Genomic DNA, 24,865 nt, shown 5'->3' with positions numbered 1-24,865 from the left:
GACTGTACTTCGTATGCAATATCCCAAGAGAAATCATCTAGATGCCTAAAATGAATTGCCCTATAGTGTACTCTTCTATCAGGCCTTTATCAGTTACTCAGGAAAGTGAGAGGTTTCTAGACTCTGTCCCAAAAGAATATCAAAAAACAGCAGGGAGCAGCTAACTAATCCCCTGTTGTTATTGGTAAACTCCTATTAGAACATTATCCAGAATTGTATTCCTGGAGCCCAGCTGGTGCTGTACACAGTGCCCAGGGCAAATCGTAAAGAGATCAAACTGCATTTAACCTTGTTAAAGCAATCCATCGAACTCTCTGTGCTCTGCCGAAAAGGATCATCACTCCAGAATGCATCAATGTGGTCCAAATTGCTGTCCTACACAAGATGAGCTGGTTGTGTTCAGCTTGTTCTAGTGCTAAATGGAGTGCTTAATTTTGGCTCTGATGCATACGTTGTCCTCAGTGATGTGTGGCATAGGGAGTAATGTAAACTTCCTATGGAAGCTGTAAACATGACAAAACATGCTTCTGATCAGGAGGTGTTTGGGGGAAGGGGGGACGGCACTGTGGTGTCCAGTCTTGTTTCCAGATCCATGTAGCAGAGATGTCAAGGTATGCTGCTGTAAGTCTGGGCTTGGGGAAAACTGCAGGATGCACTGAAGTACTCGGGGAGGAGACAGTAACTGTCTGCTAGTTGTCTTTTATTCTGCAGTTATTACTGTCCTGCTGTGTTGCTTTGTTCTTCTGTCAGATTCTTTGGTGTATGAAGCAAACATCTCAGACGTGATTGAGTATTCCTCAAGGATGGGAAATCATCTACTCAGAGTTTTGGGTTTAATTTTCTCTTACTGGGATGAAGACTAATAGCTAGCAGTCTTGAGGAAGCAGTTCTCATTATCTGTTCATGTGCCTTCTGCACGCGTTAGTTTAACGAGGTTATGAAAGAGAGTAGACTTGGGTCTTTTCCCTGGCTACATCACTGCTCAACAGTATAAACAGCAAACGATATGCTGCAGGTCTGGGAGTCTAGCATTAGTCTTGATTTGTAGAGCAGTAAAAGAAAATATTTGCTTTCTGTTAGCACGTTATAAAAATGCATGCCAAAATTTTGGTTGTCGGTATCTAGCTGTGTCTGTACAGTACATAGCAAATAACTGAATCAAAGGTGTTTAACTGTCCATGGTTAAGATGAAAAATGTTATTTTCCAAGTTTGGGTTTCTTGTTATAAAGCAGCTACACTAGATTTGAGTGAAGTGTCTTAATAAGCTATTAATCTGTAGTCAAACTTTCAGAACACAAAGTTGCAAGTATACCTAAATGGAATAGGGGACAAGGTTTTCCTGATTAATTATAATTTGTTTTTTTAGGCAACTTTCCTGTGTTTGTTAAAAGCAATATCAAATCACATAATCTCAGGTTTTAACCAAAGCTGAAATTTATTTTTAAAAAGTTTAGAATGTAAATATTTCACTACTGTGGAGTACTGCGTGTACTCTGGATTTGAAAGAAATAATTGTCCTCTGGGTTAGTTGTACTTCAGATATTTCAGTTTGCTAATTCCTGCATTTTGGAAAGCAAAAAAAATTATTAAAGTTGGCCCTAGCCGTGTTATCTTTAGTAAAATTGTAGCCCTATATTCCCCTTAATGAAGGTACGTCATAATTCAAATCTTGTTTTTTCCTGCTGATGTATTTTTAGACACTTTCATAGAATTTTTCTTCACAGGCTTGACTGTCACACTTGGCTTCACTGCTGTATATTTTATACAAATTCAGCGCAATTTTCAGCTGTCTTCTGAAAATAGCCCAAATTACAATGGGAAGATCTAAGGGAATGGAATGGAAAATGTGGCTAGACTAGCAAGCTAAATATTTCCTAAAAATTTAGTCACTGACTTGAAATCATGCTAGTTCCAGTTACCATGGTCATTGCTTGGTTTTGAATTGTAACGATTACTTGCTTGCTTCATAGTTTAAACTTAACCTTGAAAAATCTTTTGCCTGTTCTGCAGCCATTTTTGGCATATCTTCAATGTGCATTTTTCTTCCTCTCACTTGTGTTAAGCTAAATATTTCCTAAAAATTTAGTCACTGACTTGAAATCATGCTAGTTCCAGTTACCATGGTCATTGCTTGGTTTTGAATTGTAACGATTACTTGCTTGCTTCATAGTTTAAACTTAACCTTGAAAAATCTTTTGCCTGTTCTGCAGCCATTTTTGGCATATCTTCAATGTGCATTTTTCTACCTCTCACTTGTGTGGTTTTTGGGTTTGTTTTTTTTTCTATTGCACTTAACTGAAGAGCTCCAGTATAGACCAATAGATCTAACAATCTCAAAATTGTGTGGCAGTTACTAAGAAAAAAGCTTTTTCTCCTGGTTCCGTTCTTCTGTGTTAATTCCTACTATTTTGTAAAAGTCAGTCTGATCAGAAAGAATAATGGCTGCTTCCCCTTAAATAAGGTATACATAACTTTCAAGCCTTGTCGTTGTTATGAGTAATGTAATTTTTTTGCTAATTTTTACAATCCCTTTATAGTTCTGTTCTGACAGGTACTTGAAGGCATTTCAGTTCTGTGCAGTTCAGGTGCTGATCCATCCTGTTGTCCCCATGTCCAGGTAGAGGACACTTAGCATCGTGTTATGGTAACTTCTCTAAAGTTACTTTAGCAAGAGGGAAAGCGGTTTGTTGCAATACGGAGATATAAGTGGGTGTCTCTGCCTGCCTTTAACCATATCTTTATACAAACATTACATTCTGAAATGTTTTTTCTCTTCTGCCTGTGTCTTGCCCCTTCTTTATATGTGAAAGCTAGGTAGTTTAGGTGAAGATGGGACTTGGACACAGATATGCACTACTCCTTAACTGACACCCCAGCCTTTGGTCCCTCCGAATATAACAGTTTGTACTGCCTGCTTGCTCCCTTGCAGTAGGAGAGATGGGTAGGGTACAGCCCCAACTAGCTAGCCCTTTGCCACTGAATGCGAGACAGCTTTTGTCTCCTCTTCCCACCAGCTCAAAGTTAAACGTTGCTCTTTACATGGTTGCCAGAATAGAGAGAACTTGCCCGGAGGGAGGGATGGAGGAAGATTCGGAAGGAGTGGGAGGAGGACATGAAGGCTGGCTGGAATTTTCCTAAGATTTCTTGGGCTCTTCTCCTTTGGCAAGTAAATACTCCCCATTCGAGGCGTGCAGGCTTACAGTAGCTGTTGGCACAGTGTCAGGAGCTATGCACCATTACACTGAAGCACACTAATTCTGTTGGTTTTGCAAGCACAGTTGAGAGCTGGTCATGCTCTGGCAACCTTGACAATGGCCATTTGCTTTGCTGTCATTTTTTCTTGCAGCATCTAGAGCCTTGAAAAGCATAAGCAGCCAGACCTACTTGCAGACCCAGCAGATTTATCCCAGCCAAAGTATGTATAAGACTATAAGCTCAAATCAAAAGTTCTGGCAGTCTGACTTCCATCCTCTAGCCACGGACTTCAGTGAGCTTGCTGAGGAGCGCATACTCATCAAATTCATTAGTTTCTGGAATCGGCAGTAACTTCCGGAGGGAAAAATGACTGTTTGATGCAACCTCTAAATACGCCCGTGCCTCTGAATGATAGAAAATAAGACAGGAAAGAGTAAGGAGGAGGGAGAAGAAAGTTTACAGGAAGAAGGACAGCTGAGATGTAACTCTCAGTAGTTGTCTCATATAGAGACACCTTGTCTCATAGACAACTCATATAGAGTTGTCTCAGTAGACAACTCTCAGAAGTTGTCTCATATGATGGACATTTTACTTAACCCTCCCTAATATAAATATAAGCAGCTCCCAAGGGATGATGGCAGAAGGAGGAAGCTGTTGCATAGTGGAGACTCCAGCAAGCACAAGATAGTAATAGTTTCTATACTGAAGTGACAATGAACAGAATGGTTCATCTCTCCGTGCTTTGGTCACTGCTAACTAGGATTAAATTTCTCTTCTCCACAAGGATCTTATTCTAAGATTTGAATTAAAGATAATGAGTTTCCCTATGATTCCCAGGTGGAGAATGACAGAAAAATGTTAACTTCCACGGAGCTGACATTGACTCTGCGGTGGACTGGTATCCTACCGTTACTGTCTTTGCATATCCTGAAGACACGCTCTCAGCTCATACTGAGAGGCATCATTTCCGAACATTGTAAGATATCTCACTTTCAGAACTGAAGTCGGGGCAATGTATTGTCTCCTTTAATTACAGTCTGCAAATTAGTTTCAAATGTGGAAGAATACAACAAAAAGAAACGGTGAGCATTTCTGTATTGCTCTTACATTGTACAAAGATGACTCAAAAAGAATCTTATTTTTATTTAAAAAAAAAGTAAATATTTGGTAGAGAAGAGCCATTCAAAAGCCTTCTCTGAAAGGCTCCTGTGTGTTGCTGCCAACCTTTTAAAAGAGGAGTTAAATTTTGGAGTTTCAGTATGTGATTCCAAAATACCCAGATTAATATTTAGTCAGAGTCTAAAACTGTCTGAATTAAAAGTATGGCTGTCCGAGCTAATGCTAATTTTATGTTTACGAACTTCTGTCTACTTGAGGCAAAATGTTTGTTTTACTTTCCTGTAGTGAAGTAGGGAGGATGAGTTGTCTGTCTTAATGGTGTATCTACCTTATGAGTGTCAAATCATTTTAATGCACCTGTTGTACGAAAGACCATGCTGATAAATGTCAAGTTCCATGCATTCTCCAGTCTGACACAGGAATGACTAAGGGTTCTTTGGAAGCATTTCGGTAACTGTTTTTGTTGATTTAACCTTGCTGCATAATGTCTTAATTGTACAAAACAGTTTTATAGGCCTGTTGCGTTTTATAGGGATTATCTGCCTTTGCAGAGTGTGCAGCATCAACGGCCATGTGCTTCCTAGCTTTAATCTGGCACTGAGGACACGCCGGCAGAGATGTTCTAGCACTGGGCAAACCTGTTGCCTGCTGTTATTAGTGCATTTTACTGTATCTCCCCTTCTACTTTTGCACTGTCTTAATTAAAGCTGATTCAGGTATGGCCATTAGTGGTTGCAGTCATGCTGTCTGCTGGGACACAGGTGTACTTTAAAGCTGGAGCCAACTGGTAGATCATGTAAATATGTGGTTTGAGGAACTAGAGGCCAAAACCCAATCTTTCAGCTCCTGATGCTATTGCAGTGGTGTGTGTTTTTAAAATCTTCTAATGTTGGTGATAGCAGGCCCTCTAGAGGGTGATTTGATCATAGAAGCGTGTGCAAGGTCAGGACCAGAAGTCCAGTGCAGTACTCGAGAGAATTAAGAAGCAATTTCATGAAGCTGTTTTCGGCTGACGTGAGCCTGTACTGCAATCAGAAGGGGTGGTTCTGTCTTGCACTCATCTTTGTTCTGGGACTAAAGTTGATCTGGCTGACAGCTGTGCATCTTGCTTACCCAATGGGAAAGAAAAATTGTACCAGATTAACAAGCTAATCTCAGTGACTGTGTGGCCACACGAGTGCTAGTACCAGCACGAAGAAATGACTAAGAACACATGGCTGTGGCTAGCGGGAGGTTAGCATCTCTTGTCACTGGCCACGCAGTCTTAGAACAGTGTAAGCTGCTCATGAGACTGCATCCTTGTAGTATAAATAACAGTTACATCCCCAGAGAATTAGGAAGAGAGATTGCAAATTGAACAGACTTTGCAATGGATATTTTTGAAATGGGAGGCTTCTGTTCTCTAAGTGAGAAGTTAACATAAAGGTCCATGCCTCAGCTTGGACCTTCAGTTAGGGAAATTAACTTCCTGTGGAGATGTCCTCGGAATCAACCTCTTGGCTGGCCATTGATAAATTACTTCAGTATGAGTTATTGACAGAATAGAAGTAAGGTTTGGCTTAAAAATAAAAAGACACGTACCTTTAACTTTCTTTGCTTTAGAAAATGGTTTTGGCATTGCAGGAACAAGTTGAATGTACGTGTGTGTTCCTAAAGAAAATGGGGAGATTACCTGTTGCTCAAGCCTCTATTTTTTTACTTTTCCTTTTGCAGGAAAAGCTGCAAGTCATTTAATGACCAGATAAGTCTCCATTCTCATGATTTATCTGATATGCTTCTCCTGGAGCCATGGATGAATACAACCGCTTTGTGGATTGGGACAAAATGGATGTTACTGTCCAGAGCCAGGATGCGAAGGAGCTAACCTGCACGGAGTTCCAGGAGCTCAAGCAGCTGGCCCGGCAAGGCTACTGGGCCAAGAACCACTCTCTGAGAGCCAAAGTGTACCACAGACTAATTAGCAATATCCCGTGCCGCACAGTGACCCCAGATGCAAATGTGTACCGGGACATTATTGTGAAGATTGTTGGAAAACGTAACAGTAGCTCCCTTCCATTACCAGAGTTTGTGGATAACAGCCTGGTCCCCACATACTGCTTGAATGCGGAAGGCATCGGGGCAGTCAGGAAGATTATATTGTGCATTGCGAATCAGTTCCCAGACATATCATTTTGCCCAGCACTGCCTTCTGTGATAGCTTTGCTCCTCCACTACAGCAGAGATGAGGCAGAGTGCTTTGAACAGGTTTGTCGCATCCTTGCTTGCAATGACCCATCTAAGCGGCTCATTGATCAGACGTTCTTAGCTTTTGAGTCCTCCTGCATGACCTTTGGTGACCTGGTTAACAAGTACTGTCAGGCGGCACATAAGCTGATGGTGGCAGTGTCCGAGGATGTGTTGGAGGTATACTCTGACTGGCAACGGTGGCTCTTTGGAGAACTGCCTATGGTGTACATTGCTCGGGTCTTTGATGTGTTTCTGGTGGAGGGCTACAAAGTTCTCTATCGTGTTGCGCTGGCTCTTCTGAAATTTTTTCACAAAGTCAGAGCTGGGCAGCCCATGGAGTCTGACAGCATACAGCAGGACATTCGAGCTTTTGTGAGAGACATTGCCAAGTCGGTGTCTCCAGAGAGGCTTTTGGAAAAAGCCTTTGCTATCCGCCTCTTCTCGCGGAAGGAGATCCAGCTTCTGCAGATGGCCAATGAGAAGGCTTTGCAGCAGAAGGGCATCACGGTCAAACAGAAAAGGTAGGGCTCTCACTACAGGTAGCCTGAGTGATCTCGTGAGTTTTCCCAGCGTGATGAGCAGTCAGCCAGCCCTGAGTGGCTACTGGTGGGGAAGAAGAGCTCTGCTGGTACATGCTGGTATCTCTGCTGATTTTTTTTCTCTGCAGAAAAAGTCAGCAGCCCCAAAATTAAGTATTGCTGGGATTGTAACAAGAAGCATAACTGAATGTTATGATACAAGAGAAACAAAGCAGTTTCTCATAGCTTACTCAGTGATGAATTTATAATTACTTTTTACAGGTACATATTAATTGCAAGTATTGTATCTCAACAATGTCTTTCACAAGCTGTTTTTGAACTAAAAGGCATTTTAGCAAAGCTGGAAAAAACACTGATAAATTACTTGGAAGAAAGTACCCAAACAAATGTAAAAATTAATTCTTAAATATGAGATTATTTGTATAAAATGTCAATTTCATGCTGCCCAGTACTGTGAATTCAGCAGTTTCTTTAGTGTAAGTAGGCAAACACTGTCCCAGCTGGGAACCTTTTGCTTAACTCGGGAGTTATTTTAACAGAGCAAGGAAGAAATAAGTCTTAATTACAGGTTACTTATAAAATTAGTTTGACTGCAAGCCTCCTGAAAGTCAAGAGTATAGTAATCATAGGTAGGAGTTGACCTATTTTGTGCCAGGTCCATGTACTATTAGAAATAATGATTTTAAAAGAACCATGGAAGAGAAGAGTGAGGATACTGATCCAAATGATGATTGCATAATCACAATTTCTTTTCAGAAATGAGGGGAGGAAAAGCCAGCTGTAAAACTAGTAAGTGAAATCCTGCTCCAATGTGATAGTAAAAGCCACAATAATAAAAAGCTTAGCTGAAAGACCCCTCCATGTATATAGGAAAGACAAAATTAGCATCTTGCCAAGTGCAAATGTATGTGCAGGTAAATACTGGTGGTGTAGACATGTTCTGTTTCTCCTAAGGCCTTCTGTGACTGCAGAAAACTTCTGCCAACCACTTTTGAAATCTAAGTTTAAGTGTTGAACAGTTTTGTCAGCTGTCCTGACGTCTGAAGGGAGGATGACTTCTAGAAGTCTACTGGGGTCAGTAAGTGTGATATCTAGAACTTGGTATTCTAGAGGGACAGTCTTACATTTTCTCAAAATCTTTAAAAAATCAAAAGGTACCAGCCACCAACGTATTGGGATCTTGCAGCCAATTGTGTTGCTGAGTTAGTCACAGTAGTTGCAAACAGGTATCATTCCATGGTATTGAAAAATATACTTAAGCAGATTTCAGCCTATAAAATAAAGTAAATGTTAGCTGAGCATCATTCATGTGCCCAAATACATGTAAAGTTCCCTTCAGTCTTTTCCAACCGTTTATTTTTAGACTCACTTAGAAAATTTGGTTTACAACTAGCTTGTGCTTTATCTTGCTCATATCTTGGAAGAGACCGCTCTGTCAGTCTCAGATATTTCAAGGCCTTCAGCCACTGGAATGTCACGTCAGGTAGAGTTCAGACCATTGTATCTGGAACTCGCAACCAGAAGTATTAGCTCTTCCAGTGTGTAGCTTTTCTTCCTGTACTGAAGTTCAGAAGAGTTGTAATATCCTTTCTGAGTATATTCTTCAGCAACAGAATGAGAGCTTAAAAAAAAAAATAAAAAAACCAACCGCAAAAAACCCAGAAGCTCCTGCTGTGTTAAATGTTGTAGAGGTGTTCTTGCTCAGAACAACAGTGATGCCTTCAAAGCAAAATACAGTAAATTCGTACCCAAACAATGCCAGTAGTTATTGCCTTACTGGGCAGAGTTACTAGTGAAAAACTTTTATCCTCTCTCGGCTACTTTTCTAAACCTGCTGAAACTTCTCAGTGTCCCCTGGCACCACGGTACTGCTGTGAACTTGGCTCAGTGTAGGCAGATGTGGGTGCTGGAGAAGTGAGCTTTTCTCCAGTGCTCGACAGGATGTGAGTGAGTTCTTTTGTCCAGATGTGTATGGCCTGTGCAAGGAGATGATGAATTTTTTTCCAATCGGATAACTACAAGCAGGTAGCAAAAAAGGGGAAAAAAAAACAGAAATAGGAAATATTTTAACCTGTCTGTTTGTTTGTTTTTTCTCATGCTTGGTGATTTGAATCAAACCTTACTTTGTTTCTCTCCAGGCTCCTTTCATTCACTTTGTCGTGGATGTAGGAAATCACTGATCTTTTCTATCTTTTTTTGTCTTTCTCCTTATACATTTTCCTTCTGTCAATTCCATACCCACTGCACCCCTCCTGTTTGCAGTGTTGCACCTCCCAAAAGGTAGGTTAAAACACTTGAATCTTTGCACTTTGCTTGTTTCTTCTGTCTATGGCCGGTTATTTTTTCAGAGGCTGTCATTATTGCTAATGCTGGGGCAGGAGAAGCAGGGCAGCAATTAGAGCATCCGATTGCTGCGTAACATCTCCTGAATACACTCTTGCAAAGTTAGTTCAAAGCACCTGCAAAGTTGTAAGGTAAGGGATCATGGGCCCAGCTAGTCAACGTAGTGCTTCCATACAGCAATACAAGCCTGTGTTTTCCAGAATGGAAAAGTGTAATGTTAATGGTGGGACAGAAGTCCTTTCTACACTGGAAGAAAAAGTGTTGTTTTTTAAAAACATCTCAAGTAACGTGTCTTCAGAACTGTTAGGTACTGTCCCACATCCAAACCTGATATATGCTGTTGCAATACATGTGAGACATACTCAACTTTTTTTTCTTCTTTGCAAGCTTTCCGCAGTTAATTGGAAAGATGTTGGACTGAATCCAACTTGGCACACTCTTAAAAGTGACTTGTCTCTATTCATACTAGATTAAATTTATTTTTAAGTAGATAGGGGGTTTTTAGAGGCAAGAAGACAGACTATTTTCCTGTGTCAAGGAGGTCAGAGTTACTCAGCCATATAGCATTAATGGTTAATGAAGTCATTCATCAAGTCTTTGCCTGAAAAGCAAATCTTAAAGAACAAAACCCAGTGGATTGTGATACCTGATAAGCAGAGAACTTGGAAAGGAGAAAGATTGCCCTGCGAGTATTAAGTACCACAGATGTATGGGTTTAAATTAATGCCTTTGAGGATCTTCTGGCCTTGTTGCAGGTGCCCTGAGTTAACTTTAGTGAGTGATGCAGACTAACATTTGTACTAATTTATAAAACCAAAATTGGAATTAATTTCCTCATGTTTTCATGTTTGAAAGAATACCTCAAGAGACTTGTCAAAGCATGTTTCATATCATATCCTGTGTGTTGAGGATTTTACCTCTAATAAATCAGCAGGCTGTTAATTCCAGCCAAGCAAATCTTCAAAGTCCGTGCATTATTTTACTGTAGTTACAATGTTCTGAAAGCAGCAGAAAGCCTTGATTTCTGCTAGGAAGCACATAATTTGGGTTTGTGGGGACTTAGGTAGATGCGGGGTGTCTGTTGACACTGATCTCAACACAGGATTAGGCTTCAGGCTTATATACCACATATGGCTTATCTTGCCATTTATGACTGAGAAACAACATACCACTTCTACCACGCATTTATGCCCTAACTGAAATTATAAGGGATTTTAAAGATAATGCAGACCCTGTAAGATTTGACCCAAAGCAAAGTAGAGCAGGAAGATGTAATTCAGTGAGTCATACCTTGGAGTGTGGTATTTGTTGTCTTGGAATACATACAGAGCATATATGCTGTGACAGCTGCTACCACATGTCATCAACGTTGGCTTTATCTTCAGGAACTTTGAGGTCTCTGAAGCACATTGTATTAATGATATAGCTGTAAAAACAACAGTCCTATGAAAATAGCAAATAAGCTGCCTTATTAAACATTTAAATTGTGCTAAGTTGTCATGCTGATCCCAATAAGCCAACATGAAGAATTGAGGAATACAGGTTAGATACTTGTAATTCTAGCTGCAATTTTCTGAGCCACACGCCCCACCCCCCCCAAAAAAAAACACCCTTGTATTTTTGTTAAGCAGCACAGAGTTTGGTTTGATGTAGGTGCAGGCTGTGTATCGACACTGGCCTCAACACAGGATCAGGTCTCAGTCTTAAGCACCTGCAGCTGTGATTTATGACTGGGAAAGAGCAGGTCATTTTATTTGAAATCCTTCAGTCAAGCTACGGTCTAGGTTTTACTAAAACTGAATGGTGACATTAAATATACAATGATTCGCCATGATATTCAAGGGGCAGGAACGGCATGCCTGGAATAGTTTTAAATGGCCAACACAATGGTAAATGCTTTCTAGTAAATCAGAAAGATCTGTTTGTAAAGATGATATTCTACCTACATGGAAAAGTTGTAGGAAGACACAGGGTACTGAAAGTGATGTGTTACTATGAATACTGCTGAACATGGGCTTCGAGTGGGGTCTGGGTAGGAAAGTCCTTAAATCAGCAGTTCATAGTAGCCAGGAGAAGGAACAGGGGCAAAAGAAAAGGTACACTGAGGTTGAGAGCCTTTTAGGAACAAGTACTTTAGTTGCCCAAACAGATCACATAAGTGTGAAAAATGTACAGACCAAGCATATAAATAATTATGAGGCTTGCTTGTTTTGAGGTTTAGTAAGTTTAAAACTGTTTTGATATTTGCTACAAAATCTTAGGCTATTTATCATCATTACTTTTCCTCCAGAAATTCACTGTAATAAACTAGTTGACTGCCCTGAATATTTTTTAGTTCCTTGAATGGGAGAAAAATCTAGTTTCTGATGAACTGAAACCAGGGCTTTGTTTCTCAGCTCTGTTCCGTAGTGCCACCAGTCTTTAGCTGCAGACTGGACAGGACCCGGAGGGCTGAGACCTAAAGTAAGATTCTGAATAAGTGGGTTCAAGTCTTGGCTCATACTTCGCTTCAGCTGATCTCTCCTGGGCCTCAGCTTGCTGTGTTTAAAAGCACAAATAATGTCCTAATCAGTGATACTGTAAGTTTTAAAACCCATTAATAGTTGCAGCTTCCTTAAATAGGTGTCCGTATAAGTTCCTTGCTAATTAAATAGTGCAGGGTAGCAATGCAAATAGTGATTTGGTTCGTTTTGCTAGAGGAAGCAGTAATTTTATTATTATTTTTTTAAGTGACCTAAGGAGTCACTTCATTAGAAATGCTGACATTAAGGCAGCTACAGTTAATTTCAGAAAACATTTCCCAATGTCTCCAAGCAAGCACCACTCTAAAGTACAGTGCAAATGCTGCTGATTTCTTAGTACTACAAGCAAGAAAAATAATAAAAAACTTATAGCTTGTGTGTTTCAGGGAGTGAGCTAAGCTATTCGGATACATGCAGATATGCAGTATTGAGGTCCTCTTTATGTTCCATGAAACTAAGAGGAAAGAAATGTGTAATTGTAAAAAAACAACAAAAAAACCCCAAAACAAAACATCAGAAATTGGCAAATACTTGAAGCTGAACCCTTGCATGCAGAGCAAACTGCCTAAAGCTTCATTTAACTAACGGCTACCCAGTAATTTAGTATCTTGTAAGTTCCCATGTCACTTCCACCATGTACTTGTCTGTCACCCTTGCATTTTAAGTCTTTAACATTGGCCACGGATGCAATAACACTTGTTTAATCCCCAGGCTCTGAGTTTGTGTGCTTATTTAGTCTGAGAAATGAAGGCTGGTTAAGATGATGATGATTATTATTATTATTACCTTCAAGTGTTTAAAAGCCATGAATCAATTCTTATAATTGTATCAGACCCCTCTGGAGGGTATGGGGGTTTGCTTTCCGGTGTGAGTGTCTAGCATTCCTTCATGTTTTCAGGCTCCGTCTGTAACCATGAACCTAGGAACTTCTTTGGTTCTTAATGAAGTGGAAGTCATTGGTAATAACATGTTTCCAGGAGGTGGAACTTTCCAAAAGCTTCAAATATTTGCCTTGGATTAAAATTGCTTAGCCTGGTAATACTGATTCCTCTAAGATTTCTGAGGGGTTTAGGAATTCTCTAATTCCATGGTACAGGCAGGACCTCAGAGGGGGAAAAAGTACTACCTCTTCCTTTCAGATCCTGGCTGTTTCTTTAGGTATTCTGTTCTCTATGCTTAAATACTAGTGCCAGTGAGACTGTCTCAAACAGCAAATATAATTTGATCTATTTAAGGTCATGGTCATCTTAGCTGGCTCACCGTTATGTCCTATATATATATAAAGGTGCAGGCCACAGCTGCCATACAGAGGAATTGCTCCAGGTATTTCAGTAAGTCCAGATCACTACCTCTTGAGGATTATGTTAAACTGCAGTAGTTTATTATCTTCACTAAGTCATGGCTTTCTAATCCCATGGCTGGAGCTCTGAACAATAGCATATCTACTAGGGTCTTTTAGTGTTCAGCTGTCTTTGCATGTTACTGTCCAGTAATCTGAAACTTGTTTTGTTGTTAAATTATTGTTTCTCAATGTTTTGTATTGTATTTCTCAGGCAGAATGTGCACTTAGCGGTTCATGCTGAGAACTTCAAGTCTGAAATTGTCAGTGTGAAAGAGATGCGAGATATCTGGTCATGGATTCCAGAGCGATTTGCACTTTGCCAGCCCCTCTTGCTTTTCACCACCTTGGAACATGGCTGTAGTCTGAGCAGGTAAGGAAAACCTTCCCTGCTCTTCTCTACTGTAGGGCAAAAAGAACAACTGGTGAACTGTTCACTGGATTGACAAAAAGGCCATGCCTAGTCAGAACTTGATCTGAAGAATATTATTAGGAATGGGATGTAAATGTGACAAATTCCTATTGGCTACAGCATTTGACCAGGATACTTCATACGCCAGAACATGGCAAGCCATTTTAAACTGTCCAAGACCAACTGGAAAAGTCAAACTTGCATCAGTTCACAGAATATGCTGGTCTGAGACTGGTTCCTTCCTTGCTGGGTATGAATGGTTTAACTCAGTGGCTGCTCTGCAGGCTCTTTTGATAGATAACCACATTCAAACTGATCCAACGAATAAGGGAACTGGAAGCTAGAGATTCCTCTACCTATGAATCTGATTGTTCTTATTTTTAAAGTGGGATAAATTAGCTATGAGTTCTCCTTGCACTTGACACAGAAGACTGTAATCCTATAGCTCCTAATAATGACTTCAACATCTGCACTTGAGGTACTGAGGTGGAGAGTGGTCTGCTGTCTCAGCCCCATGTGCCTATGAGGAAAAGCAAGCAAAGAGAATGCATCATAATTACTTTCTATGAAAACCGAAAGCTCTTCGGACACAGCCATCAGTCCTCAGGACACGACTTCCTTTAGGTTGTCTTAATTCAAAATGCTGTAAAATGCCACTGTTGTGATAGGTAGTCCTCTAGTTATTCTGCAGAGGCATGAACAACTGTACAGAGAACCGAGTAGAGAAGAAATGCTTGGTAATATTTGTTTACACTCAACTCTGTTATTTACAATGGACTATAGAAGGCATTTGCAGGAATATGCTTAGTGTCCAGATGTCTTTTTTGCCATGCCATCAGTTGGAGGAGGAGGTTGTGCCTGATGTTAAGGAGGAAAAGAACTGCAGTTGGTGGCAGTTGAGTGCTCATTTTTGTGTACTCTGCACTTCAGGTTCTATTCTCACAGCGAGGGACACGAACCAACTCTTCTCCTCATCAAGACCACAGCAAAAGAGGTGAGTGAGGTGAAAGGCAACTGATTAAATTAGGTGTGAGGCAGTTACATAATGCTGTATTGCAACACACAACTGTTTATAACAAAATGAGGAAGCAAGGGACCTGAAATTGCCTGGGGCTTTGGTTGGGGTTTTTTAAACAATGCATGCTTTAAGTGGTTCCATTTGTTGATTATGGGACTATGCATTCTTGGGTAGATCTTGTAAACTACGTTTTGGTCAGCTATTCTTTCTCTTGTAAGTAACGTGGGATGATGTACTGGAGTAACTCATTGAGCTCTTGGACAAATGCTCTTAATTGCAGAATCAGAGGGAGAGGCTGGGGAATTGTTAAGAAACTCATGATTCATAGAAAGTATTTTCACTTTCTCCAGGATATGAGGAGAGAAAGTAGCAGAATTTAAATGGTATGAATAATATTGGACTACATAGTGTGGAAAAAAAAGCTTTAGCTTCATCTCATTCTGGTTTGAAAAAAAAATAAAACAAGAAAGCTCTGAGAACCTGAGGAGGAGTGCACACAGGTGCCTTATCTAATGGGTGTTGGTTCTCTGCTCTGCTGTGTTGGACACATATATTGGACAACATAATGTGAAAACAGAAACACCAGCTTCATCTCATGCTTGCTTAAAAAAAAAAGCATAAAACAAGAAAGCTTCCCAGAACCTCCGAAGGAGGGCACACCGCTTCATCTCATGCTTGCTTAAAAAAAAAAAGCATAAAACAAGAAAGCTTCCCAGAACCTCCGAAGGAGGGCACACAGGCGGTTCCTGTAATGAGCGTTGGTTGTCTGCGCCACTGTGCATGACTTCTAGATATTCTGTGTATAACATTATTATTGCAGCCTGTGGGCTTACATTTCTGCTTATGTTCCTGTTCCTGCAGGATGACTGTCCATGAAACAAGCCCATTTCTACTCTTATTTGCGTCTACCTAATGCTAAAGCTCCAGGCTGTTTCATAGTTCTGTGTATGGTTTCTGGCCATCCCAGGCCTGCATTGACAAACCAACGGCTTACAGAATGTCCGTGGTATCTAAAGGGAAGAGGGAAAATATTTATTTATTATTTTGCTTCTCATACTGGCGCATGTCAAAAGTAGCTTTGTAAGTGATGCTGGGTTTTATAGTATGGTTTGTTTCTTACCCCTCCAAAAAAAAAAAAGGTAGTCCAAACAAAAAAGCTGGAGAAAAGTATGGGGTTTTTTGTTTGGTGGTTGTGGGCTTTGTTTTTTTGCAAAGGATTGCATTCATGCTTTATTCATATGTCTATAGCTACATTTTAGAAAGAAGAAAACTTGCCTTCTGATTTTCTGGCTCTCATGTACTTCTGGCATATCAGATCAAACGGAGTTCTGGGCCATCTTTTTGTTTATGCACACAATTTATCTATATAAAAAACTGCTCTTCAGTCATTTTGTCCTAGGAGCTCTGCTTGTAATGCTGGTGGAGGCTAAACAGCAAATGTACCTTAGAACAATTCTGTTTAACCATAGTTTCTGGAAAAAAAAAATGCAGGATTGCTTTCATCCCATTCTTAGAGCTTCATTGTTTAGTCTGTGTCCACTTGGCAGTGATGCTTATTGTTGGTAGCGAGAAATTCTTCTAGTGCAAACAAAAGACTCCACAGAAAAGCTCAGCCCTCTAAGGCTGTGTTTTTCTTTATTGGAAACTAGTGAACCCCATGCCGTTTGAATAGGCTGCTTTAAATATCTGAGCTAGTTCAGCATTGGCTTAGCTAAGCTGATTTTAACCCACAGTTTGAAATGGAGAAAGCCACCAAGGCTACTGTTTATGACAAGAACGTGTTCAGGCAGAACTGCTCATACTGTAAATTGTGACAATACTGTTACTTTGGATGCTAAAATGAGCAAGTGGAAGCCAGGCTTTACAAGTTTGGAGTGATTTGTGTTTTGGTACCTGGGGTTATGTTGGAACATTTCTGCTTTAAGGCCTCAGAGATGTGAAATAACTTATGAAACTCTTAGGATTTAAGGGTATGCACCAGTGGATTAAAGCAGTTTAAATCTGTCTTTAGATATAAGTACTTGTGCTGCCTTAATCCACTGATACAGAGATTTTGAAAATCAAACTAAAATAAAATCTTCAGTTCTGGACTCTGAAGCGTTGGTATCAATTGGTTTAATACACTTTCTTCTTCAATGGAAAGCCTCCTGACAGTGCTGTTTGTTCTAGGTCTGTGGTGCTTATCTGTCAACTGACTGGAGCGAGCGCAGGCGAGGAGGGAACAAGCTGAGTTTCTTTGGAACTGGGGAGTGCTTTGTATTTAGGGTGAGTAAAATTTTATTGTCGCTACCCAGTAGCAAGGCAGAACTGCTGTACTGGTGTGAGTAACTCTTACTTCCCTTCCACTTGAAGAGGCTGGACTATATGCCCTCCTAGTTTATAAAGTCTACTGAACTCTTACTGTGGAGGAGAAAACTTTACTTTTCAGTTTTGTGGTAACCCTTTTTCTCCCCTTGCACAGAATAATTTTTTTAAAAGATGTAATAAGGTAACTCAGAAAACACTGCATCATTTCTTCAATCACCTAAAAAGCAAAGGTATAAAGAAAGAAAATAACAGCTGGCCTAAAAGGCAGTTTGATCCAATCTTCACCGCTAATCGTGCGGGTGGAGTCTGAGGGGCTTGAATGTTCTTTGCTGTGCAGAGCTCTCTGCGTAGTGCATCTGCAGTAACTAAAGCTTTGCTCTTCTCTGCCCCTATGCAGCTGCAGCCAGAAGTGGAACGCTATGAGTGGGTGATCATAAAACACCCAGAACTGGCCACAACTGGTTCAGAGCCAGAAAATCATGCCTCACCAGCTTCCAGCACCCTCTCTTCCGGCAGTGTCCCATCAGACCCCTCGGATCGCCTTTCTCCCTTCTTATCGGCTCGGCACTTCAACCTGCCTTCCAAAACAGCCTCCATGTTCATGGCTGGCAGCAGCGAATGCATCATTATAGGTAAGTCAGTGTGAGAATTTGAGCATAGATCCTACCAGCTCTTCCTATCCACCTTAGATAAGAGAGTCACCTATATTTACCATATATGTATTTCAGTATCGCTACAGTTAGAGATAAAAGTGGTCAAAACCTGATATTATTACCCAACAAAAATTTTCTGTAGAAAAACTTGCATATCAAGCATTTTAGAGTAAGATAGTAACTCATAGCTTTAAGCACAGCCATACCTTCATACTGCCTAATTCATGATGAGAAATAGTTCTTGAAGAGGAACTTACTTTGCACTGAGGCTTTTGAAACATGGGGTAAACTATAAAACCTGTTCATTCTCTTGGAACTTTATTGGATCTGTGGTGCTGCTGACTTTGGCAAACGCCTGCTTAGTAAAGTTGTCACCTAAAGGGGGATTTACAAGGAACAGGTATAAAATTGTGGTTGTCCTTTTCCCAAAAAGCTTTACCTGACACTTGTTAGGAGAGCAACTAGCCTGGTGATTTCCTCTGTAACATCAAGCGTTGGCTGTTTTCCCACTTAGCAGCATGTGCTCTAATCGACCGTAAGTTGGGCTGCTCCAGTATCAGCTAGGCTGGTGAGAGCTTCAGCGCGTGTGTAACTGAATTAGAAATCACTGTTAATGATGTACCACAAATATTTCAGAGACCTTTACTGTTGAGCATATATCCCACCAGCTCTTCCTATCAGCCTTAGATAAGAGAGTCACTTATTATATTTACCATGTATTACACTATGGGTAGTAATAAGAGAAATACAAGCTTGGGTAGCAGATATATAGAAATGAATGTTGTACACAATTCCAGCTGTAGACCAGAATTTCCACCCTTTTGATTCTTCAGATGTTTTCGGTAGCTATTCTTAGACAGTTGCCCTGTAAGCAATAGGGGAATCTTCCTTTTTGTTTTCCTAACATTTCTGTCTCACTTCACTGCATTCTCTGACTGTAAGCTCTGTGAATCGTGACATAGACCCACAGAGAATCAAAATGCTTTTAACTCTGACGTGTTTTATAATGATTTAGAAGAACAAGCCAGTGCTGTTACTTATTGATCTTGTTCTTCTCTCAGCTTTGATTTTTGACTGCTAATAGAATGCTTTGTTTTTTCTTTACTGGAGGGAAAATATGCAGTTGGTAGCTTCCAAGATTCTCCAGCACTGAAAAACAAATCTTAAATGCTGGCATTTGAGTCAGGCTTCTTGTTCTTACTGATTTGCTGTACTGTTTTTTTTTAATTAAAAAAAAAAAATCATCCAGTTCTGATAGTGTCATTTAAAAGCTATGCACTTGATCATACTCTGTTACACCTGAAGACAGCAAGCAAACATCACTTAGGGCTTCCAGTTGTTCCCATGAGAAAAGTATTTGTCCTTTTTTTTCTTTTTTTTCTTCTTTTTTTCCTTTTTCTTTCTTTTCTTTTTTTTTTTTTCTTAAATAGCAGTTTCCCATGCTAAGAAATGCAGAGACACCCTTACACTTGTCCTTGTCTCTTCACAGGAGGTGGTGATGGCCAGGCTCTTTACCTCGATGCAGATCTGAACCACGGAAGAACCAGCCACTGCAATACTTTCAATAATCAGCCTTTGTGCTCTGAAAGCTTCCAGATCTCTGTCTTGGAGGTGTGGGGCTTCAGAGACACCATGAATGGTTGATGTGACTATCATTAATCGACCGGTCAATTGTCCTAGGATTCCCAAGGCAAATTCTAATGCAGGAGCCAAGTTAGAACATAATTTCTGCTGGCCTCAGTGTTTTTTAGTATTTACTAAGTGGTGCACTTGAATGCAGGGCTTAGTTGTTTACTCTTATTTTAGTTAAGACACGTCAAAGTGAAGTAATGTATCTGATTAACTCCTTAGCTCTTTACCTCTGGAGACCTAGATTCAGGTCCTGTTATTAGGTAAAAATGAAAATGTAATGGATTTCAAACCATCCTAAGTGGATACAAGTCCACATCACAGGATAGGTTTGCAGTTTGATGCAGTTCCTCAGAGGCACAGAGCTGGCTGAGGTACACTGTAGAGCTGTGTGCCACTGGCACCAGTATCTGGCTTGAGCCAGTAATATCAAATGTCTGCTCACAGGGAACATTGATGACCTCAGATTTGACGTAGAACAGTAGTTCATAAAATCATTGCCCTACTATAAGTAGACGTTGTGCAGACAAATCATGAGTAATTATCAGTACTATTTCGTAAGTTATGAAAGCCCTCAATTAACACAAGAACCATGATTGCTAATTATCCTTCTCCTTGTACCTGAACCCTTGACACATTCCAGTTGCATCTGTTTGAGGAGTCTGCCTCTGAGGAAGGCATCCAGACTGGACAACGATATCTCAAAGGCTTGATTTTGTTTACATTCCTATTCCATATCAGTATAATGACTTCAAACTGACTCACGTTTCGGGCAGCTGAAAGCCAGAGCATATATGCAAGTGCTCAGAAACTTCCCTTTCTTCATCTTTCCTGGAAGCTGAAATGGAGCTTTAAATCTGAGAATAACTGTGCTGATATCCCTACGTGTTGAGGGAATTAGACATTGTGATACAGAAGCGTATTGCTCTCCCCACAGGTAAATGAAGGGAGGTGGGAGGGAAATCTTCTATGTAATACTATTCTGGGAGTGGACGAGTTTCCCAGGAGAACTCCAGGCGACACCGTTTCTCCATATCATGAGTATCCCAGTAATGAGATCCTGAAAAAGGAAGGTAACGCTTTTTTGCCAGCAGTGTTCTGGTAGGGTTTGGGTGATGCAAAGAGGCTTTGCTCATTCCTGAGAATTCATACAGTTCTCTGCAAGCATGCCTTGCGGCATGTGATGTCTGGAGGCAATTGCCGAGTGTCTTTATCTAAACCTGCTATAGAACTTCTCCCACATGAAGCACAAGTACATAAACATCAATGGATAGTCCAGAGCATACGACAGGATGCTCTCAAAGCTTCAGTGGGTAATTTGCTAGTACGAAGATTTACCACAACAAGTAAAATGAGGGGAAAGAGGAATTGCTGGTTTTTTCAACAGTTCAATCTAAAAAATTGCTTTAGAATGGGGGAAATGTTATTATTACTTAAACTTGAAGTTCATCAAAAGGAAAAATTAAAAATTTATAGTAATAAAATCTCAGCTAGGCTGGACAGGGTCATGTTAATATTCAGAGATCACAGATGAGTCTTGTTGGTAACGTTGGCTTGTTTAGCTTCACGTCAATGTAAATACCATGTGTCTTGGTAAAGTGTTGCCTCTTGCAAAGTACATGAGCAAACTTGGCAAAAATGTGATTTGCTTCTTAAGGTGCCATTTTGAATTTTTGTCAAAATAACTTTGAAATATTAGACTGCGTATACAACAGTTTAAGATCTCTTTTGCACCATTTATATTTGGAATTAGATTATTTCACCCTGTTTGAGAGTCAGCACTGGGCCTCTCTTTCTTTCCCACTTCCCACTTGGTGAGTTCTGTCCAGCTGTCTTCTCATAGGTTTACCATAAGTTTGATTGAACTAGAAGGGAAGGTCTAATTCAGTTATACTTACGTATTTTGATGAAGAGGAACTTTAACAGTCATATCTGGCTTTTTACAACTACTGGCTGATGCTGCCTTCTATTATTTTTTCAAAGCTAGCTGTATCACTTTGCACTTGCTAGTATCCCACAAGCTTCCTCAGACAAAACAAATCACTCAAAAAAAAAAAGTATCCCATTTAGTAGGTTCTCTTAAGTGTGGGTGGGATTTCAGTTTTGTCCCTATCTCCTCTCTTTCAAGCTTGTTTGAGGTGCCCTTGGAAAACAAAAAAACCAACAAAACACAATAGCATTAATTTTCAGCTTGTTAACTTGTCAGAAATTCCCTCGAGCTGTGTGTTGGCAGAATTTGTGGGACTTTAGTATTACACTCAAAATCAATAGGTTTTATCTGCAAAATCTTTCCTGCAGCTGGCAGTGGTGATGTGATTTTCTCACTCCCCATCCCTGCTGGATGCAACTATGTCAGCGAAACCTGAGTACTATACCGTGTCTTAAGCCATATCCAAGAAACACTGTTCCTTTCCCTGCTCTGTTCTTAATGCACAGGGATTTGGGTGTTTGAAATCAGAAATGACTCATAGTTGCTCAGAAATTCATCACAGGATATTAGTGTAAGAATCCAAGGAGCAGTACTGAAAATCAGTGAGGTTTAGGCATCTGAGTCTCGAGTGTCTTTTCAAAAGTCAATCGCAGGCCTCAGCTCAGCTTCCTTTGTGTCAGATGAGTACAACTTCTGACCCCCCGGCAGCGAAGGTCCACAAGAGACCGCTTTTTGGTAGCTTATCGAGATGGCCAGCCAGTCTTTCACGTGGGACTGAAGGTAAATGTTCATTCTTAACGTAAGACATGGTGCTGGGTGGCTGGCAGTGTCTAACAGCTGCTCTACGTCTATGCATTTGCAACTGGCGTGGGTGTGCTTGCAGCACACACGGCGCCCAGAGCAATTTGAGCAATGACCTGTACGAGTTTGCACATCACAGCAGGGGATAAAAGGGTTAACAGGTGGTCCTCCTTCTGCTGGCTATTCGTATTCATATCAATCTTGAGGCACACGTTGCAGGGATGGTTTTGGTTTGGTACAGCACTACCCTGCTGCAGAGATCCTGCAGGTCTGGTATGTATGTTTTAAATTTGAATAGCCTGAATAAGCAAGAGGCTGCAATAATCTAGCAAGAGGAATTACACAGTGCTGTGTCATCTTCACACGACCCTTTTGTTCAGTAAAAATTAATGTTCCTCTTCACGTGTAAATCATCATGTGTAATTCTCGTTAGGTTGTGAGACACCTTAGCATTGTGACTTGGTCTTCTTTCCAGTAGGGAAGAGGCATTTTTTTGTCTGGGTAGTTAATGGTGGTTGCTGACCAAGTGTATATCAAAGTTCAGGTAATTAAGCCAACGGTTTGTGTTACATGCAAAACTCTTGAGGTGGAGGCCACGGACTGGTTTTTGAGACAATGACTACAATGGGCGCCTTATCAGAAAGTTAAAATTATCTGAAGTACCCCAGCTGTAATAACTCTGAACAACTGTTGGTGTAGTTTGTGGTCCTGCTGGCAGCAATGGCAGCGAGGGTGCCAGTGTCGCTTGATGAGCTGTTCGGTGTGGAGCTGGAGAGCTGAAGGCTGGGCGTCAGCTACCACAGTTCTTCAGGAGCATATTTGCTTTCCTGAGAAGCCATTTTTGCTTTGTAATATTCTCTTGAAGGCAGAAAAGGCTAGAAACTCCTGACATCAGAAACCTGAATTTATTGTAAATGGCATCTAAGCTGTTTCCAGGCCACAGGAACTGTTTCCAGCTGTTAGCCAGGCTGGACAGACTTCATCGCTGGACCCGAAGCTGTCATTCCTACAGATCATGCACTTTGACACGCTCCCTTTTCTGATGAAGCACATTAATCGGCCTCCTGTTAACGGAGGCCAGTTAACAAAGGGAAGGGAAAAACTCCCATTTCCTCTGTGCTGCGGTAAGTGAAGACAAACTGGGGGGGCGGGCAGTACTGTTCTTTAAAGAGTTAAACTTCATGCCAATAGAGATCTGTGTTTAGCCACGGAGGGGTGGCACTTGCAGATCTGTCAACTGCTGTTCGTGTGTGTGCATTGAAATTGTGTGCTTTGTCCTTGGAAATCCGTCCTCGATCGTGGTGGGGAGTGAGCTCCGCTGCCCACTGACCGCACAGTGGCCATAGCGACGTGGACACCACGGCCAGTGGGGACTAAGAGCTCACCTGCAGCCATGGCGCTGGAAGAGCTCGGCTCCTGCGACTGACACCCGGAGTCCGATTGTTGGACAGATCGGAGGCTTGGGCACCCAACTGTTAACATTGAGATGCCTTTCTGCCAGCTCTCTGTCGTGAATTTCAGACTATTCATAGTTGAGATGAGTGTGCATATTATTTGGGGTGATGATTTTCTTCAGATGAGTGGTGGTGTGCTGCCGGTGTGAATTGGTTTTCTACCCTATCATTGGAATTGCTGCCCTACACTGATGGTATTTTTGTCACTGTGCAGAATCTTGGATTGTATTAAAAGGTGTTTGACTGTGGAGGCAACTTGACTTTGTCCTTCATTCAGTTATTTTCCTTCCTGTAGACCTCATAGCAAATGGCATGCTGAAGCTGAGAAATAAACCCTGGAGCATGTGTTCTCTCACATGAACTCTTCACCACAATGAAGCGATCACACGGTTCCTGACTATTTTAGGAGATCTCTCAAGGCTTTCACCGAGATCAGGTGCCAAACTGACTGTAAAAAACCTTAGATTGGCAAATTCTGAAATGAGCCTTCTTCCCTTTGGCGGGGCCAGAGACCGTGTTTTGGCCCAGCCCAACCTGGGTTTAAAATGGAGCTTGGAGTGTCTTCCAGCCACCAACACTTGTAGATCAGACCAACGGTGCCGTTGCATCCTCTGCATGTAAATGCCGACATCGACTCAGCTACAGTCCTGCAGCCGCTGTAAGTCAGCACTGCTCTTGCTAGAGGCTGCGCCTTCCTTGTGCCAGCACAAACGTGACTGTTGGCAGCAGGCAGGCAGCTCGGTCGGGGAGCGGCTGCTTTAAAACTAGTATTTTTGTTCCTCTTGATGGCTTGGGTTTAACCTGGATCTCTTCCCTGCCCGTGTCCCTGATAACGGCGCAGATGTGTTTTGCCATGGTTGAAAGGAGTGTTTCTAGTTAGCAGCACTGGTTTAAACAAATGTTCCTGTTACTTAAACCTAGTCTTTGCCAGAGCCTGCAACTTAAATGTAAGACTTGTGGGAACTACAGGAACTTACTGGTATAGTTGGAGGATATCAAGATCCTCTGTGCAAAATGCCTTTGGAAACTCCCCGCAGGCAATGACCAATGAAGTAAAAAAAGCTGTTTGAGTTTCCAGTGAAATTCCACTAAATTCTTGCGGCTTGAGTGAAACTCCTGGCAGGCAGGAGGGGAAAAGAAAACACAAAAACCACAACATATACGCCTCATACACAACATGGGGGCCTCCTGTGCTGCTGTACACGGGTGTTTCCGAGAGCAAAGCTGTGGTCTAAGGCGATGCAATGTGGAAAAGAGGGATTGCTGAGCTTGCAGAAACAATTCACAGATTATTTTCATGCCAGCTCTCCGCACTGCGATGATGAGGGTTTGCTGCAAAGAAAGCCTGTGGCCACTAGAGGTTACCCTTTGCCTGGT

General features: G+C 41.2%; 1 protein-coding gene across 1 annotated transcript; it reads left to right on the top strand.

Annotated features, from left to right (window-relative positions):
* Positions 1-4,199: 4,199 nt before the first annotated feature.
* TBC1D24 (TBC1 domain family member 24) lies at positions 4,200-23,741 on the top strand. The gene is made up of 8 exons (XM_009277229.2): positions 4,200-4,278; positions 6,029-7,062; positions 9,343-9,360; positions 13,499-13,657; positions 14,627-14,690; positions 16,884-16,979; positions 17,419-17,653; positions 19,164-23,741. Exons 2-8 carry the CDS (start codon positions 6,104-6,106, stop codon positions 19,316-19,318), a joined length of 1,686 nt encoding a protein of 561 aa, XP_009275504.1. The 5' UTR covers positions 4,200-4,278; positions 6,029-6,103; the 3' UTR covers positions 19,319-23,741.
* Positions 23,742-24,865: the final 1,124 nt, after the last annotated feature.

This window comes from Aptenodytes forsteri, unplaced genomic scaffold (assembly GCF_000699145.1).
Source record: "Aptenodytes forsteri isolate BGI_AS27 unplaced genomic scaffold, ASM69914v1 Scaffold26, whole genome shotgun sequence".
Lineage (NCBI taxonomy): Eukaryota > Metazoa > Chordata > Aves > Sphenisciformes > Spheniscidae > Aptenodytes > Aptenodytes forsteri.
The sequence above is the reverse complement of the archived record's forward strand: the minus strand, read 5'-3'. Positions and strand labels throughout refer to the sequence as shown.

Coding starts and splice junctions, on each gene's coding strand:
- TBC1D24 (XM_009277229.2), top strand. CDS start 6,104: ATGGATGAATACAACCGCTTTGTGGATTGGGACAAAATGGATGTTACT. Junction 13,658..14,626: donor CATGGCTGTAGTCTGAGCAG/GTAAGGAAAACC, acceptor TCTGCACTTCAG/GTTCTATTCTCACAGCGAGG. Junction 17,654..19,163: donor CAGCGAATGCATCATTATAG/GTAAGTCAGTGT, acceptor GTCTCTTCACAG/GAGGTGGTGATGGCCAGGCT.